Source organism: Esox lucius, chromosome 15 (assembly GCF_011004845.1).
Source record: "Esox lucius isolate fEsoLuc1 chromosome 15, fEsoLuc1.pri, whole genome shotgun sequence".
Taxonomy (NCBI): domain Eukaryota; kingdom Metazoa; phylum Chordata; class Actinopteri; order Esociformes; family Esocidae; genus Esox; species Esox lucius.
Window position 1 is genome coordinate 13,298,769 of NC_047583.1, and position 18,967 is coordinate 13,317,735.

Sequence of the window (18,967 nt, forward strand, 5' to 3'; positions counted from 1 at the left end):
CCATTAGGTAAGCATGTGTAATTGTTCATGTAAATGTAATCACTATCATTCAGCTGTGAAAGGTAGTGGTTTTGATGACAAGGGATGACAAAAATCAGCATATAGCCCAGATGTCAGTACACACATTTCGGGGAACTGGCTTCACAGCGCCACTTTGACAAGAGTGGCAAAAAAATCAGTGGCTGAATCTTTAAGTGCCTTAATGAAGTGCACAACGACCTACATATATATTTTACTATTCAACTCAGGATTTGAACCAGGCGATACAGCACAATTCTCAGCATTGAAAAGTTCAATCTTACACTGGGTGCTCTATCTGTGCACGATCTGTCCATCAAAATCACTGCTACCGAACTCTCTTAATCCTTCATCCTTAGGTAATGGATGCTATTGGTACGTTTTTACGTCTCCAGAGAAACTTGGGTTTAAATAAAGGTCCCAGTAGCTTATATTAGCAGAATTAGATGATTTTGTCTGAATGGGCACAAAGGACTTGATTTTAATAAAATTATTACAATTATTTAAACCAACTAACTGAGACCGAAATATAATTTACAACTTCGACCGATATGTATACAACAATACAAGATAAAAACCTATGCAAAATACAGATTTTCAAAAAAAAGATTTGAAAATAAATTCGAATAGAAATGTGTAATTTCAATAGAAAGATGGTCGATCCACAATTGTTTAAACTGAGTTATTCTCCAAATGAAGGTCTTCCTTCAGAAATTCCGACAGTGCAGGGCATAGGCTATAGTAGGTAAACGGGGTTTTAACCATCTCGGAATGATTCCGAGGTACCTCGAGCACTAGCCATTCCTGTGGGCGTGTTAGATATGGGCTATTTCACCAAATATTTTACATAGATACATCTATATAAATATATATGTAAACACACTCACACACCGTGGGGTCAAATTGAACCAATCGGTAGATTGAGGGTTAAGAGACTGCCTATTGCGCAACATAATGAGAGGACCAGTCCAGGGGATATCTAAATTCAAATCCTCACTCAGTTAGCTACTTGTGACTGGATGCTGCCTATGTCAGTCAAGATAAAGGGGTGCCTCTAATTTCTATATGCCTGTAATGTCAATGTGGGTCTCATTGCGTCCCCGTGTTTTGGTGTTAGGGCATCCTTACTCAGTCAGGAACGCAAATTCTGTGAATCTCGCCTTTTTCCTGAGGATAACGCATTCACAATAGAAAGTAACCCAGCGTAGAGAACAGAACAGAAGCATCTGTGCACTTTTCCGAGGTAGCCTGGGCTGTATGTTCCTGCCTATGCTGCAGAACAAGTGAAAAGCGCAGAAAACACAGACACCAACAACTTTTTTTCCATTCTTGTTCATCGCCAACTTTATAACTTCTGGAATTACATCCAACGGATTTCATGTTGCGATTTATTTGACAGAAGTCTTCTTAATTTTTTTTTTAATAAACAACCTGCAGGACTCATCATCAGCTTAGAAATATGTTCAGCAATTGCTTGGTTTCATTCTTGAATTTCTCAATTCTGGTGCGTGTGCTAATGGCTTATGAGTGTTCGCCATGTGATCTCCGGACTTGTTCGACGAAACACTGCGAGGGCGATCGGACTCTGGCCAAGGACCCGTGCGGATGCTGCGATCAATGTACACGGCTGGAGTGGGAGCCGTGCGGTGGCCAGGACTGGGCTCTGGGCTACTGCGCCCTGGGACTAACCTGCGCAGCTGTAAACCAAACGGGAGGTGTAACAATCCCTGATATTGGAGTTTGTAAAGGTGGGTAAAAGTCTCACAAATTTTATTTGGTCTTTTTTTTCCAATTCAGAATGTTAAGCATGTCCTAGTGTCGCAATCAAATTTCTTCTACATTGGCTACTATTATTTCTTGATGGATGAATGGGAGGTTTAACTTCATGGTTCCAACAACACGAGTATTCATCAAGAGCGTCTCAGGGCATAATCAGTAAATCTATATGGTAAAATGCTTTCTAATTTTGGCTTCAGCGCAAACCTACTGAGCCAGACAGTTCATGATTCCATTGACTGTTGTGTTAACATTGTTGTCCCTGCGGCTCAGTAGGCTGGTTGGAGCGGGTCTCCAGGTTTAAGTAGCTGTTGACTGCCAACAGAGGACCTCATGTTAGACTTTTCATTGTCCCGCTCCAGCTGTCTTTGCTTGCAGGCACGACAATAGATTTGGCAACACATCTCTGGCACCACGCCTCCACGTCAGTATTAATGGAGTGCAGGCTTTTACTGCCAGTGTCCAAATTGACATTAAACAGTGACAAAAAGTTTTTTTTTTTTAAATATGCCTTACTTAAAAAGCATCTTCTGAATGGTCTATGAGGGCTCTCTTAGGATGAAATGACTTTATAGTGTTCCAGCCTTCAGACGTGTCTGTGACATGTCCAATACCAGTCCAATACAAACAGTCACTACACATGATATCCCTGGCTACAGGGATATCAGGGATACCCTGTACGGTTCCCACCTGTGACCATTGTGGATGCGGGCATGTCTGTGTGTATATGTGTGTGTGTGTGTGTGTAGGTGTGTAGGTGCAGGCGTGCATGTATGTGTGCACACTTGTGGCATTTTGAAATGGCCAAGATGACCCTTTCACACAGTCAGTAAGAAAAAACAGAAGCTGCCCCCTGCGAGAGTTCGGCATGAGACGTGGTCAGGATCACATAGAACCATCCAGTCTCTCACCTAGACTGTGTCCTGACTGAAACAAAGCAATTGGCACAGAATTGATATTACATGAGGTGAGAGAAAGCAGTCCCAGGTTGGGGCCAGATCTACATGCCCTCCATCATCACTCTGTGCGGTCTGCAGATCCGGTGTTGTCCAACCGTAGGCTCTCCCTGGAGACAGTGCCGCTGATTGGTCTTTATTTACAGGTTGTAATTTCTCCCTCCATGCTCCCAGCTACCACCTCTGTCAAATTAACAGCTTTCAATGCTTCTGAAAGTTAATGGCTTCCATGGTTGAGTTGTGCCTCTGGTCCCGTGGCCATGGGCCTTAGCCCATGTGGACCACTCCCCCATCCCCCAGCGAGGTTGGCTCGGTGGGGGTAAATCAACACCTCCCTATGTGTGTGCAGGGGCCATGCAGGGCCAGGCCGAGCCAGGATTTCCCTCCCAAGCCGGGGGTAGAGTCTTAAAGTGATTGGGGTCGCAATCAGGAGTAGGGGGTAAATGTTTCCGCTCACTGATCTCTGATTCTCCCTCGGTTCACTTGTGCTTTGAGTCTTGTTGTTCTGGGTGGCCAGTGTGAAAGGTTAACGGAGCAAGGAGAAAGGAGCCTTCGAGTGACGCCTCTGGTGTGGTCAGTGAGAAATTGCTTGATACACATTATATTGAACAGAATGGTAAATGTTCAGTTAATCTGAACTTGTGAGGACTTTTCAGCTATGGGCGTAAATGCTATATATCAAGGGCAGCCGTTTTCATTTAGAAGGACACTTTTCAGGTAACGTGGTTGTTTGTCATTATGACAGTTGCGATTAGGTACATTTCCTTGTGAATCCAAAAATGAACTACAGCTCACCTCATTTACAAAGGGTACGGAGACACTTGTGTGATATGGATCTTTGGCCACTGGCCAGCGTGTTGTTGTTATGGCTGTCTCTTTGTGTAGTGCCTCCTCTTCTCTCCTCAAAGCTTCCACCCACTCCCTCTCCAGAGCACTTAACATACCACCTAACACCATGTCTGTCCTTAATGAGACCCGAACAGCCACTGTGACCATTTCACTACTCCTCTACATGCCGTCCAATTCCTTCTCCCCACCCATTATCTAAAGTTTGAAAGACTTCCTTTTTAGCTTGCTATCAGCCGCCGGGCCTCAAAGGTCAACTTTCCCATCGCAGCCGTGGATGCCAAGACAAGCAGTCTCCATGGCTGAGAGGAATCCCCCAGTGATCTAAGCAAAGTCAGAGCCAGGCCAGATCAGGCTGGGCCAGCAGGGTGGTGCCCTATCCCAGCCGAGGGGTCAAACGAGTCATTAGCTCCAGTAATTCAGTGTTTTGGTCTGCCCCTTTCCTCCTACTCCTCGACGCCCCATTCAGCACGTTGCAGACACACTCAGACCCCCACCAATGACTGCCATGTAATAACCCCCCCCCCCCCAGGCGTGTAGGGAGAAAACATTTGGAGGTGCTGTTCATTTCAGGTAGAGCTCTGATTGGGGAGCCTGCTTGTCCTCTACCAATCGGCCGGCCTGCTCACCCATGCTGTCTGATTTCCTTAAGATGACATTTCAAGGCCAAATACAAGTGAATATGGTGCCTCTCCCTCCCACTCCAGTCTTCTGCAGTCTGGCCTGGTAAAGCTCAGAGGGATCATGACCTTCTGCCCTGAAAATGTTCACCTCTCTCTCTCTCTAGAATCTAGAGTCTCCAGAGGGTGCTTGGGTTTGTCTGGGTGACAAATATAAGCTACAATCGCAGCTCTTCTCAATAACCCCATTTGAAATGAATGTCAGAATATGTGCAGATGTAAATTCATCCCTAAACCCTAAACATCTAATGAAGTGTTTTGTTTTAACCGTCTCTGAAAGGAAATGAGTAAACAATCTGCCAGTGAGAAATGTTGACTTCATAACAAGACAGACATTCTGTAAACCAGCTACAAAATCTACTTCAGACACAACAACAAATATTTTGCATTGCTCTCACTTATTACTGTTAATACTTTCTTTACCACACTTTATAGTGACTTAGCTCAGCTCCTGTGATACATTTTGAAGAGCACCACACATACTACAACTCCTACTTCTAAACCTGTGTGTGAGAGAAGCCAAAATATTTTAATAAGCAGTAATCAGGTCTCTACAATGTTGATTGAGGCCTGGGGGAGCCAAGCCTTTGAAGGAAAGGAGTGTGTCCCTGTACTGAGGTGTGCTCTGTCTGAACCTTTTCTGTCTCAAACAGGCAGTGGCTGGTTATTCAGGAATAGTGAGTGGCGCCCGGTCTGTCCCCCATTTTCCACCCACCAGTGTCATTCAGTGTTTTTGTTTGTATTTCGCTTCTCCTGGAGAATGTAGCTGTCTGAGAGATAAGGTTGGGGATGGGTTTGGCAGGCCATGACGGCAGAGAGCAGAGGAAGAATCTGAACGTGCAGAAAAGGGGAACCAGCGCAGGGCCTGTCTCCGTGGAATGCCAGCAAACACGGCGCACCACATGATGGGCAGGACAGAACAGGGATGGCTGACGCTCTACTCCTCCGTTCTCCTACCCTTTCCTCTGGTAAAACCCCTGTCTCCTCCTCTCCACAGTTCTGCCAGACAGTCCGGACGCTGGATTGGAGGATGAGCGCTGCCCTCTGCAGGCAGGCTGTGACAGGGCGGGGGCCGTGTGTGTGTGTGACGCCCGTCACTCCTGCCTGCGCTCCTTCAACCACCCTGACATGGAGTCCTGCGTGACGGCCAGCAGGACAGGTGAGTCTCCCACAGTTAGCAGTCAGGGGCAAAGAATGTAATCCCGTGTGGATAATCCAGACCAGATGTAGTACGGAGGCGACTAACGCTGGTAACCTATCGCAGTGATGACACACATTAGTCTTTGTCTAAAGCCGCCTGGGTGGCCGTGGGCCTGTGTGCTGCCTTTCTCCGACTCATGGTGAGTGGGTACGCGTGTCCGGTCCCCTTTTCCAGAGGTTCGGAGACACGAGCACCGGGAGAGGCACAGGGAGAAGTTCGTGGGCCCGTCCAGCCCGGCCTGCACGTTCTCCGGGTGCAACCTGACAGCACACGGCTGTGTGTGTGAGTCCCAGAGCTGCCACCACCACTTCTCCTACGTCAACCGGAGCCAGTGCCAAGAGGCCGCAGGTAACCCAGGAATATCCCAAAACAAACCCAGAACTACACAGTGGCTGACAGGGATACAAATGTAGATTCTGATTCAAAGCAGGGCTAAGCTAATTTTCGTAAAAGGTCCTTGTGTAGCCTACCTGTCTTTTGCTTTATTTGACTTGAGTTCAGCTTGTTAAGCAAATGCTGTATGTATGCTAATATTTACATTGAGTCATGTGCTCCCTGAGCGAAACAGTACAGCGAGTCAGTACAACCTAAGAAAAATCCCAGAGGTGTAATAGACAGCCAGTCAGTCTATTCCAAAGTCATTTCCATGCCAACACTAAGACGGGCAGAGAGGCTGAGAGAGGTTCCATTGTAAGGAGGAGAATAAATTGTGGAAATATGAAGTGTTAGACGTCCACGGGCCGACACGCTGCTCAGACTGTGAACGGTAACAGTATAGTGTACTGGCTGAATGCTCAACTTGTGTCCCGGGTAAAAGCACTGATTTGAAGAGGAAGACGAAACGTCACCGAGCTCAGGTACCAGTCAGTATTATGAGCTGTTTGTTTAAATGTGGTCTCTAGAGAGTAGCTGCCTCTCTGACAGGTCTTGCTGAGGGAGAGTACTGAGTTGGCTTCTGTTTTGGCCCTTTGACGGAAATGTAAGAAAGATGGCAGCTATGTATAAAGATCATTGGTCTCAAAGAGAAAGTGTCAGTGAGTGAAAATTCAGAAACTTTGTCTCTTAGTAGGAAGATCCCGTCATCTGCTTTATAATACTGCATATAGCTGTGTTGTGCCAGGAATCTCATTTAGTGAGGACTGGAGCAAAAGCCTTTAGCTCCAGCTTTTGCCCAATTCAAGACTTGCGACTCAATCTACAACTAAAAAGTTTGTTTTAGATTAAGTCAGGGTTTGCGCTTTTATTCCTTTTTGCTTTGCTTTGTAAAATGTAAAGAACTGTTTTTGCAAATCTTTATTATTCTTCGTAGTGTTGCGATATAGTAAGGCAGACAGTGTAGTTTTAGTACTTTGGCTGTGGCACTGTATTAATGTGGTACTGTTGCACTAATACTGAAGTTGTAGTATTGTCACTGTATTACTTCATTACTGTTGCTGAAGTACTTGTAGCTTTAGTACTGCATTACTGTAGCTGTAGTACTGTAGCTGTGCTACTGTATTTCTGTAGTGCTGTTTTATTGTAGGTCAGTAGCTGTAGCACTATATTACTGAAGCTGTCATACTGTAGCTATAGTACTCCATTACTGTGGTACTGTAGTACTGGAGCTGTAGTAATGCAGTTGGGTTATTGTAGTACTGTATTACTGAAGCTCTAGTACTGTTGCCTGCCATGTGCCGTAGAGGCATAAACAAGCGTTGGCGTTATTACAGGGCATGTACAGGCCCTTGGTTGCGTATTCGGATATGTATACTTAGCGATTTGTTCAGAGAATCCCACTAGATATGTGGGAAACAGTGCTCATACTGTATTGCGAAGAAAGTGAGTGTCATAATCCTCTTGTGTCACTATGAAAAATATACTCTAACTCGCCTGCTGCATTTCACAACTTCCTGTCATCAGGCTCAGCCAAGACCGGACCACAATGTGAAAGCTCAACACTGAAAACAGTAAACAACATTTTTCAGCAGCTTATCGGATTTCTTGACTAACCTTGAGCCTGCCCCCTATTAAGTAAGATGTGTGTGTAGGGGAGAGTAACTGATTTTGTCTGTCTGCTCCTCTTACGATGGGCATCAGTGACTGCAGTGCTCCTGCTAGGATAGAGGCACCCATTTTAGTGACGCTGTCAGTTACATTTACAGTCATCCTCCAATGTAGCGTAGTTATTTGGAAATCCAAACTGATTAGTAATCAGACAACATTCAGGTATAGATATCCAGCTTTTATTTTAGGGTATTTCTATACATTTTTATACCTACTAAATACATTTTATACCCATTATTTCATACAGCCTGAAGTTATGGGATACAGTACAATTTAAGCCCTTATGTTTAGTATTTTATTGCATGTCCTTTGCATTTAAAAGGCTGTGACCTATTGACCCCTCCAGATGCTCTGTATCGTTGGTGATGTCATGCCTTCAGTGCACTCTAGCCATCTTCAGTGGATTTTCAATTTGAAGAAACAAAACACAAAAGAGTCATGGGTGGAACTCAAGCTGGGAACTGTCTCTGGCCCACTCACGTTCCTCTTGGATTCATCGGACAGCTGCAGTGCCTACGCGCCATCTTTGTCTCCACCTGGGAAACATGCGTAACAGGCCATAACGAAGCATACCCTTTGGGAGGGCCTGTTCCCCTTCTTATAGCCACCCGATTTGGTCCTATTGGGAGGCAGGTGTGTAGGGGTGGGGCTGGCCCTACTGACTGCCTCCAGAATGTTCTGGCATGTGCCAGAGATTTCCTAGTGTGCGCTCTCCATGGTCCTGAAACTTCGTTGCCATCTACTTCTCGCTTGGTGGGGACGAGACGCTGATAGAGTAGGTGTGCAACATGGCGGTATGTTTGGTGAAGTTGTATTGATGTATAATCCCAGTGTCCAATAACTTTGTTCATCTTTGTTTGATCTGTCCAGAATTACTTTTTTCTATATTATGCAGATTCTTTAATGTCCTTTTTGTGCATCCTGTTTTGGGGGCTTATTAGTGTTTTGCACCTTGCAGCATAGTCTCTGTTGTTGGCTGTTGGCAGTGGCTGACACAACCATGTCTTCTTATGCTTTCGTTATAGTTGTTTTGGTAAGCCTTAGGTTTTGGCTATGTTTAGCCTCATAATGAATTTCTTGACTTTCATTGAAAATCTTTGATCCCCATGTTGACAAAGATACCAAACTCGAAAGGTGAACACAAAGCCTTGAATCAAGGCTAGACACTGACAACTCTTATGACTGCACAGATGATATGATGGAAAAAACCTGACCAGAAACACCTGCCAAGCCAGTTGACCCAATACTTGTGCTTTCCTGAATTTTTTTTTTTTTGGTAATTTCTAATCTGTGAAACCAATGTGTACATGAAAGCCCACAAATTAAAGCTGAGGATCTATACTGGAATCCCATGGTAATTGTTTAATTTCAAATGCTGTTATTTGGAGTATAGAGTATATAGATGCAAAAAAATATTATTCACTCTCACAATAATTACTGCGAGCACTGAATGTTCAGTGTTCAGTGGCCTTGTGTCATGGCGTTACCTATCTCTTTCAAGTAGTGATTTAGCTCTGGGTGAATGTGTCCTGTAGAGGGGATGTCTAAATACCAACTCGCAGCATGAGAGCTTCATTGATTCCAACTTCTTTTGACACGCAGTTGAAGATGAAAGAGGACCTGGTTGCCTGTACTTGAAACACTTTTTCAACTGTTCATTTAAACATAGCATCCACTGTCTCTGCTTTGGCCTTGTAAATGTACACATGGAAGTGGTTTGGGACTGGCTCTTAATGTTCCCTCTGAGTAGAGTAGCCTTTTGAGGCCAGCCAACGGTCCTTGCTTGTGGTTCTGTTTACTTTTAGCTCAAAGTGGTGGGACACAAACCACATTTGCTTCACCGTCAGCAGCGCTTGATCACCAATAAGCAAACTTTAAGTATTGCTAATGGCCCTCTGTGGGATTGATCAGCTTAGGGCAGGAGGAGAAAGAGGTCAAGATGCTGGCTAGGGGCTGTCATTGAAGGCATCTTGACACATGACAACGTATTTGTGTGAAGTGCAGTAATGGCCTGGGGTCTGTGCTTAGTTCTCCAGCCCTGTGTACTTTTATGGCTTTGATTAATGATAAAGCTTTGAGCTGCTATGTACAAGGAGTTTCCCCATTATTCTGAAGAGGCTCGTTCACTAGTTCCTAATACCTTGGTTTAATTCATGTTGCCGATATTACCTAATGTGTGAATGTCCCTGTGTAGAGAAAAGTAATGTAGATTAAGCCTGTGTAGTTTTCTGTAAATTACATCAATCTTCTCTTAACTAACGTTAAGGTTTTCCTCCTGGCTAACCTCAGACGGTTTAAAAGAGGCAGTATTAACGTGTAGTATGAGCGCTGTGAATGTAAGTTGAGATGGGTCACATGGGAGCCACGCCTACCACGATGACATGGCTCAAACGGAGCTCACCGCCACAGCGTTGGCCCTCCGGTATCGCCACACTCCTACCCACCACGCTCTCCCCCTTAAAGGATTACTCGCCAGTCCACACCGCCAGTAGCTGGCACGGCGCTAGACGTCTTCTTCCTCTGTGTGTGTGTTATCTGTGGGGGCTATGGCCCCTGTCGTGCCCAGCCAGCCTGCTCCCGGAGTCCAGAGTGTGTGTGTGTGTGTGTGTTTGTTTGTCTCTTGGCAGGGATTAAAAAGAGGGAAAACAAAACATAGCTTGTGTGACGGCTCATACAAAGAGCATCCCCGCTAGGCGAGGAGGGATCACTGTCTCAGCCTGTCAGTCCTGTCACTGCTGCCCGTCACCCAGACAGTCCAGGCACCACAACTTTACCCACCAGCTTCAAGCCTAAATCCTGCCACACCACCCAAGTTCCAGTCCCTACCTGCAGCCTGAGATCCATCCTTGTTCTACAGTAGCCAGCTAGCCAGGGCACGGATCATATCGCTAACCTTTGCTTTTCCTTGTCGTCTGTGGGGAAACATGAGCAGATGGCTAACAATGTTACGTTACTCAACTGCCTCAACTAACAAAACTGGGCAGCTGCAGAGCGTAGCCTTCTACTCCCCCGGACCGACTTTTGTGTGTGCCCAAATTATGTTTTATGCTCAGTCTTCCACAGGCAACCCAGAGACTGTTAATTCTCTTTGAAGCTCCCTTCATGGCCCCCTGTTTTATACTTGGACCATTCGTGTGCTAACATATTACTCCCATACATTTTGTGCCAACTCTGTAGTAGACAATTGTCTACAGAAAAGAATTCTCTGTGACATAATTCAGCCCTTTCAGCATGATAAAAGCTTAGTCTCTCCCTTTCCCTGGCACAATCTCATTTGAGATCCCACAATACCGGGAAGGGTGTGTTGATCTACTGAGAGCATGGGCTCCCAGGTGGCGCAGCAGTCTGAAGCACTATTTTGTGGTGCCAAATTGTCAACCATAGTCTTACTTTGAGCCTTGACTATGCCGTTGGCTGACAAGCTCCATGGGGCGATGCATATTGGCCAGGCATAGAACTGGTGTGGGGTGGCATTGTCAGCTGGGATTTCCTTGTCTCACTGTGCTCTAAAAATTCCCTCAAGTGGGGTCAGGCGCCTAAGCTAACTGAGGATGTCAGTTGAGTGAGCATGTCTTCACCCACACTCATCTAATTGACTTCCTAGTTGGATATGCAGTGGGGAAAAAAGTTGAATGGCTTGGCGCGAATGTCTAGGAGGAAGACGGGCCACAGTTGAGATAGGGTCGTAACTAACTTTTGAATATAACAAAATTGCGGGATGAGATGTTTAAGAAAGGTTTCTTTTAAAAAAGAGTCGTCAATCTTCTTACTTATTAGTTTTCCTGTGTGTTCATTGGTATTTTCAATGAACACACAGGATAATAACTGCAATTTTTAACATTTGCTCTGGCTGCCCTGTTTGATGAACAGGCATAGAGATTCATGTTCAGGACTCTCTAGTTGTGATAAACAAATTTGCCTCAAGAATAACATGATGGATTGACAAACTAAAGTTTGATCAGTGCGATGCTTTACAATCCAAATGGTGGAAAAACAGCAGATAAATGCAACAAAATATATAGACCAAATTTAAAAAACATTTTGCTGAAAGGTATTATGGCCTTGACACAATGAGTGACTGTCAAATTCTACATTGATATTTTAAAATATGGGGACACTATAGGCAAATCAATTAATCCATATCATACAATGTTAGGATGTCTGCTAATGCTAACTGAAGGAAATTACATTACCTTCACCTTTAATTAGTTGTTCATCCTGTGGACCTGGGGTTTCTTAGGAAGAGGCAAATGTGGATGGAGCCAGGAGTATTACCACTGGACCATGGCTCTGCAAAGGATTACGTGTGTGTGAATAGTTAGCTGCTGCTGTTCTCCTACCTGAAGCACTGCTCAAACCAGAGTGATGCTCATAGGTTTCTCTGACTTGTTACTCTTTGCCTTTTCAGTGCCGTTTTCTACCCTCGCCAATTTTGTCAGATCCAATATTGTCTACAGTCTTGTCTCATGGTGACCACTTCCAATGGATTTCGGAGAGTTAAAGATTGGGGAAAGCCTTCCTCCATGACGTCCTCATCTAACCATTCTTCATTTATCCCCACTGCTCTTCAAACTGAGAAGGCACATGGGTCGTCGAGTGTTAGGCCACAGTCACTCGCCAGACCACTTCTAATAGCTTTGCAGGTGCCAGAGCCACCTGTAGGAGTCGCTAGAGCGCAAAGTCTGGCCGTCCCTCCTGGCAATGCTTTCCCACACCTGCAATGCTGACCAATTTATATCGCCCATGGCACTTCCCAGCTAGCGGCTCATTCAAGGCACAAACCTACACATGGTGGTTAGCTTGCCGTTACAAATTATCACATTAGACCGCTACGCCACCTGTGAAGCCTGACCCTGTGTCTGTGACTCTGAACTACCTCCCGGACTTAGTTCGTTAACAGAGAGCAAAACAGACATTTCCAGTCACAAATGCCAGTGGGCATGTGGCCAGATCTTCACCGCTTACATGATGCTGTGAAGATGGGCCTGATGCGGACAAACTGTCTAAAACCTGAGGACGGCCCAAAAACCTGTAGAGTGCCGCTGTACTAAGACAGCTTTGTTCTCTGCTGACTTGCTTCCAAAGTCAGTCACTGAACAGAACTCACATTGTGCGTTTTTTCCATGAGTAAACTCAGGCTGTCAACATAGCCTCCTCTGCCTACCAGAGCTGCTTTAGTCAGACGAATACTGTGCTCATTGTGCCCTGTGTAGAAAAAGCGTATTTGCAATGAGGTGTTTTTCTTTCTTGAAAGGGTTTCTCAGAGATGCCAGAAATATGCATTGTTTACAATAGCCCATTCTGGGGTAATAAACCAATTTCCGCATCCCACCTCAAGCCGGTTTTTAGGTTGTGTGCGTGTTATTGTAGTGCAATAATAGCAAGTACCAGAATTCCTCAAATGTGCTGATAAGTATTGTAAACCAAGAAAAATTTAGACATTTTGACCAGTGCTCTCTTTTCAAAATAAAATTATTTTAGGATTAGGAGTTAGGGTTAGGGATTTGGGGGGTGTAAGGATAGGGGTGTCTGTGTATTAAGGCTTCCCAAGGGGGTTGCTATGCTTTTACATGCTTTTACACTGCTATGCTTTTACATACTATCTCCCCCTTCCAACAAGCGAATGTGTTGCCTGCTCTGTAGCCTGAATTTATCAAGCATGTCAAATCAGGTCTTTGTGTTTTTGTCTGCGCTGGCTGGAGAATTGACACCTATTGTGATACAGAGATTGTGCCTGTGGCCATTGACTATCTAATTACCCCATTTGTGCTTCGAGACAGAACACAAACAGAATGTGCTGAAAACTATCCTGCAGTGATTAGACTGCTTTGTGTCTGCTCTGTGTCTGGCTATGTTTTGTTTTTGCCCATTGTACTGTGTTTATTAGAGTTTTATTCAGAAAAATATATTAATTGGACGCTCAAGGTCTGGAACATTTCCACAAATGGCTACAATATCATGAATTTGAATGACAATAGGATGTCTGCCAGCTTCAGCGTGCTTCGGCCCAGCCATTGTTAGAACTGAATAAGCCATCTGTTTGTGGAACATATAATATAGAGTTTCACAACATTTTATTAATAGTCATGTTTTTAAAAAGTTAACAAATCATTGAGTTAGACAGGAGCATATTGTGAAATAAGAAAACCTCAGAAATCAGCCTGTCCAACGGACATTTATTCAACTCAAATGCAGTTATTAGGGGGGAAAAGTTAAAGAGCTTAATCCAGGACAGTTTCCCCCCTGCTCTCTAACATTATTCAGGAACGAAGTTCATCAATGCCAGCTTTGTGCCTGTCCCTCTGTTCCCATGTTCCTAGAGCCAATAGTGTAGTACAGATACCTAACACTGCTCTAATATTTATTCAAGGATGGAAAATTCTAATACTTCCTTTATCCTCAATTTCATCTGTCAGAGACCTCCCTCCTCTCACCTACCCCTCTACCCCCTGCTCAAGTCACAGCTTAACTTTGTAACTTTTCTGGGTCAGGCAAGCTTCAAAGGACTGCTTGTCCAGGAGATTAACATGCCAGGCGGGCATTTGATTGAACCAATGTTGTGAACCTGAGAGAGTTTGCTCATTGGAAGTAATACCCGGAATCACTGCTGTATGTCCAGTTGGTCTGTGTGTGGGGCAACAGTCAGAGTCTTGGGTCCAGTCCCTCTGGTTGCCATTTTAGTTTCCCATCTGGTTGGAAAAGCAGGACAGAGTCTGCTGTGCCCTATCTGGGCCCTCTGTATGCATTACAGTGACATGGCAGAAGCCAAATAAATAGTGGTTAGGCATTGGGTAATCTGAGCTCTGCAAGGTAGCTACTGTTCATCTACTGTGTGAGTACAGTGGGGCACTCCAGTCCACTTTTCTTTTCCTGAATGGTGTCCAAAATACACCCCTGAGCCCCCCGCAGCCCTGACCAGGGTATTAGGGCCATTATGTTGGCTGTGGAATATGAAAAGACAAAAACGTCCTGGTATGCTTAGTTTGGTGTGATCTGTAAAATGCTTATGCTAGGGGAAAAAGCCTCTGTCGAACATGTCCTTGTATTAATGGGTGGTGAGATGGAGAGGCTGTTTGGATTGAAAGCTAGATCCAGTGGGCGGGGTGGCGGGGTGGCGGGCTAGCAGGCGGACGGGGTGGCGGGCGGGGTGGCAGGCGGGCTGGCGGGCTAGCAGGCGGGCGGGCGGGCGGGCAGGGATCAGGACAAGCCTTAGACAGGATGTGCCAAGGGTTTTGTCGTGTCTAAAGCCCGGCGTAGCTCTTACTCTCCGTCCTAACAGGATGCTGTAAAGCTGTCCGAGAGTGTAGGGGATCTGATGACTGTATTGAGCTGTGAACTCAGCCTCCAGTCTGCAACATGAGCACCACTGTTCCATTGCCTGCTGGCCAGAGAGCCCCCGCTCCACTCCCTTCTTTCTCCTGCTGCCCTGCAAACACTGTGGGCACTGTTGTAGCCTGGAGGCGGTTGGAAGGGGCTGTCACACTCTGCCTTACAGAGGCTGCTTATTGTGTGTGACTGTGTGTGCATTGCACATGTGTCTGTTTCAGAGGAGCTGAAGTGCGCCAAGACCACGTGTCCTGCTCTGCCAGTGCCCTCCTGCCCCGAGGGCTCGGTTCTGACCAAGAGCTACACCCCCCCTGCTGGCTGCTGCCCCACCGTCTCCCCCTACTGCACCTGTGACCTGCGGGCATGCCAAAAGCCCCAGTGCCCCTCTGGACAGAAGCCTGTGCTACTCAGCAAAGCAAGCGGCCAGCCGGGAGACTGCTGCGATGTGTTTGAGTGCCAGAAAGGTAACATAGAAGCTGAGCAGGCCGGGAATCGGTTTAAGCAACTTGAGTCTTTTTTTTTTCTTTTTACTTTTGCCGAGATAAGTGATTGTGCTTGGGTAATTATTTTAATCGGAACAATGCTGAAGAAATTTCCTCTGACGAAGGGGAGAAGCTGTAATTATACGGTTCTATGTTGGGTTCCTTATCAGTCTCTCTGCCACCGCAGAGTGTGAGGAAGGAGAAGAAAATCAGGGGTAAATCTGCAAATAATCTCACTGCCTTATTAATCATAATTGGCCTTGCTGTGCCGATTCTGTGCACAACACGTGTTCGCAGCTCGGGCTCTTCCTGTGCGTGTCCTTTGCGCGTGCGAGAGATGTTGGCGCGCCAGCTAGGTCTCGTTCCTCCGATGGCACAGTTTTCAACTCTACACTGACAGCAACAAGCCAGTCCGCCGGCAAGCCCGTGAGCCAGTGATGGATGCAGGGATGGTAGGAAGTGGGTGGGGTGGGAGTGGACCTGGACCTGGCTGTTTACTCTGCACTCCCAGCAAATATTCACTGTTTTACCAACAGAACAAATTCCCATTCTGGCCCCTCCGCATCTATTAATGTGCGCCGTGTCCCGGAATGAATGGACTTAACAAGTGCAGTGACCAGAAAAGTGCTTAGGCCACCAATATGTTCAACAGAAGTGCAGTGTCAAAGAGTTCCTGTCTGGTCGCACGTCCAAAAGGAAAAGGTTCAACAGTTCATTGGTGGGAATGCTTTTTATGTGCTGTGGTCGGCCAGCGGGAGCTGAACGGCGGCTGCAGAGGCGAGGGGATCAGTGTTTTGATAACAAGTGTCTGCTGCTCTTTGGGTCCGGACTTGACGCCCTTTGTGCTTCCCGTAGCGTTGGTTAGCCCTGCATGACCGCGCCCACATCGCCCCAAAGCACACAGAGGGTCCGGGGATGAAGACATGGGGACCTACCTACCTAGTGTTCTCCCTAGTCTCCCCAAGACCTCCTCGGAAAGACAGTGGCAAACACTAAACCCCATGCAGAAAACAAGTCAGTTATAATCAGGTTCAACCTTCACAGAGGTTGCAATGGAATCACATACAAGTGCCTAACTGTCTGTGACCTGCCCTTAGGCACATTTACAGGCCACGTGTTTGTAGGTTTTGGTGGGTGTATTCAGTGAGGGTCTTTGACAATGGGATAGCCAGAACCTGTGTGTTTTCAGTGTGTTTAATCGGAGATGTTTCCTACAAAATGTGTCTGGTTGCCCTCGGGGCTAGCAAGGCCTTCCTGACCTCATGTCATCTGATTTGACAATCATGCATGTAAACAGCAGCATGTTCATAATCACTTACCGAGCCAACCGTCTGTCCTTCATCATGTGTGGTGTGGATTTAGCCCATCTACATCTTGACGAAGACTATTGTGGTACAAGAGCAATAAAGCCATGAACTTGAATCGAGCTCTACAACAGTACGAAGCGTCTGGCAGTTATAATCTATCTTGATTAATGAATTAATAAGCAAAGACTTTTTGGCTTTACTGAAAAAAATCCTCTCAGAATTCTTGTTTCTCATTTCGGTGTAGCATTTTTGTTTGCTGGGCGAGACAGTCACACTATGTGCGATTGTAAGTAATGTTTTAGGGTGGGCCAAGGTCAGGGTTTTATGACACATTGAGCCCTAACTATCCCATCTTCAATTTGGACAGAACTGGAAACCAGAAAGCATGACTGGAATTTAGTGTCCCCACCGCAAGATTCTTTTTTGAATTACCAATAAGAAATACAGCAAAAATCACATGTGAACATCCTGTCACGTGACCTCCTTTTGTTTCCAGAGCGTAACATTTTTGCCATGCATTTTTATTTCTGCCTGGCAAAGTGCTTATTGCATTTTCTCTGCTTGGTTATGCTGCACGCAAGGCAGGCAGAAAGAGAATGAATGAAAGACAGAGAATTAGAGAGGAAGAAAACTAATCCTCACTTTCATTTCTGCTCCGTTGGCCCACCTGATTTGTATTAGTGTGTAGGCCTGGTCCAGGGAGAGAGGTGAGGGGTCAGATCTACCAGAGTATGGTATACAGATGCGCTTAGTCTTCAACCAATGGAAGCCTAAACAGGGCTCACTCCATCTTTTAGCTTCTGGGCACCCCAGAGCTCGGGTTCTCCTTTGTGGTAAATGTATTGTATGGCCAATATAACATGGCTAAGGACTCAATCCAGGCACTGTGTGATGCATCATGCCTAAGATCTGCCTTCAGCTTTGGTATATTGACTATTAACCACACCTCTTGAACTGCTTTAAATACAAAACCTTTTATTAGGATCCATTATAATTAAATTGTTCAACATTAAATTATAAAACTTCACAAAATAAAAAATAAATACTAGATAGTGGGATTCATTTAACTGCACACTCTCTGTACCTGCCTCTCTGTCCCGATCCCTCCTGGGGTGTCAGGAGCATGGGGTGAGCAGCGGGATGTCCGCGAGGCCACTGCTCCGGGCCTGTAATGGGTCTCTAATGATCCGTACAGTAGCCATTGTTCTCCGGGTGCTGGGAGATAGACAGCGGAGGTTTCCGGTACTTCCACTGGGTTCACTGGGCCTGTCTACTGTCTGGAGCCCAGCTCTCCAGACCACACTGTGTCAGCCCGGCCTGCTGCTGTTTTCTTTTAACCAGCACTAAGCTGAGCAGTGCTGCCAGCACCATCTGCCTCAATACCTCACCCAGTCTCTGAGCCCGTTCCCCAGGGTCGGGATCCAGGTGCCTAGCTCTACATCAGTGTTTCCCAATCCTGGTCCTCGGGACCCAAAGGGGTGCACGTTTTTGGTTTTGCCCTAGCACACCCTTGATTGACGTTATCATTAAGTCTTTAAATTGAATCAGGTGTGTGAGTGCTAGGGCAAAAAAGAAAAACATGCACCCCTTTGGGTCCCAGGGACCAGGATTGGGAAACACTGCTCTACGTGACCACACCAATACACAAGTGATCCATCCCCAGCTATCTGCACCAGTTTTATTCACTCTGACCCAGGGTGGGTAATGTAACACGTGTCAAATTTACTACAGTTTACTACATTATGTTAATGTTTTATTCTTGAGTCTACATCTGCCATCCAGAGGGCCCAACATGTCGTTCAGGTTGACAGCGTCTTTTTCCCCTTTCAATTCTCTCAGTTTCGCCCAAGTGTGTCCACAATGGGAAGGAGTATTCTGAGGGCGAGGTGTACCGTATGGACCAGTGCTGGCTCTGTCAGTGTCGAGGAGGAATATCCTTTTGCTCCAAAGCTGAATGTGCAGAAGTGGACTGTGAGAACTTCTACATCCCAGAAGGAGAATGCTGCCCTGTATGCATAGGTACACACATCCACACACAGTGTTTATTAATACAGGGCGGTATAGATGTACAGTCATAGAGCTTTCCCAGATCAAGGAGATTTTCAAGAACATGACAAGAGTTGTAGAGTTGTGCTGGCGCCATCAGTGAGGGGTTTGTTACTCTGGAGTGGACAGGGCTGAGATACACCCCCTCAGGGCTCCCAACATGATATACAAAGGCCTTACCTTTATGGTTTCCATTTACATCCTGCTGGACTAAACAGTCATTAACATGCTTCACACAGAAGGACCGGTTAAAAGAATGAGCAATGGGTAGGAAGTCAGGAACCTA

The 18,967-nt window shown here is 45.9% G+C and overlaps 1 protein-coding gene across 1 annotated transcript in view; it reads left to right on the forward strand.

Moving 5' to 3' along the window:
* The first annotated feature begins 736 nt into the window (after positions 1–736).
* Positions 737–18,967, forward strand: part of LOC105015714 (cysteine-rich motor neuron 1 protein) — a 35,481-nt gene continuing 17,250 nt past the window's right edge. The window contains exons 1-5 of the mRNA XM_010879061.3: positions 737–1,766; positions 5,274–5,435; positions 5,652–5,825; positions 15,068–15,310; positions 18,475–18,654. Coding sequence (XP_010877363.2) covers positions 1,478–1,766; positions 5,274–5,435; positions 5,652–5,825; positions 15,068–15,310; positions 18,475–18,654 — 1,048 coding nt within the window. The 5' untranslated portion in view covers positions 737–1,477. The remainder of the gene's footprint in view (positions 1,767–5,273; positions 5,436–5,651; positions 5,826–15,067; positions 15,311–18,474; positions 18,655–18,967) is intronic.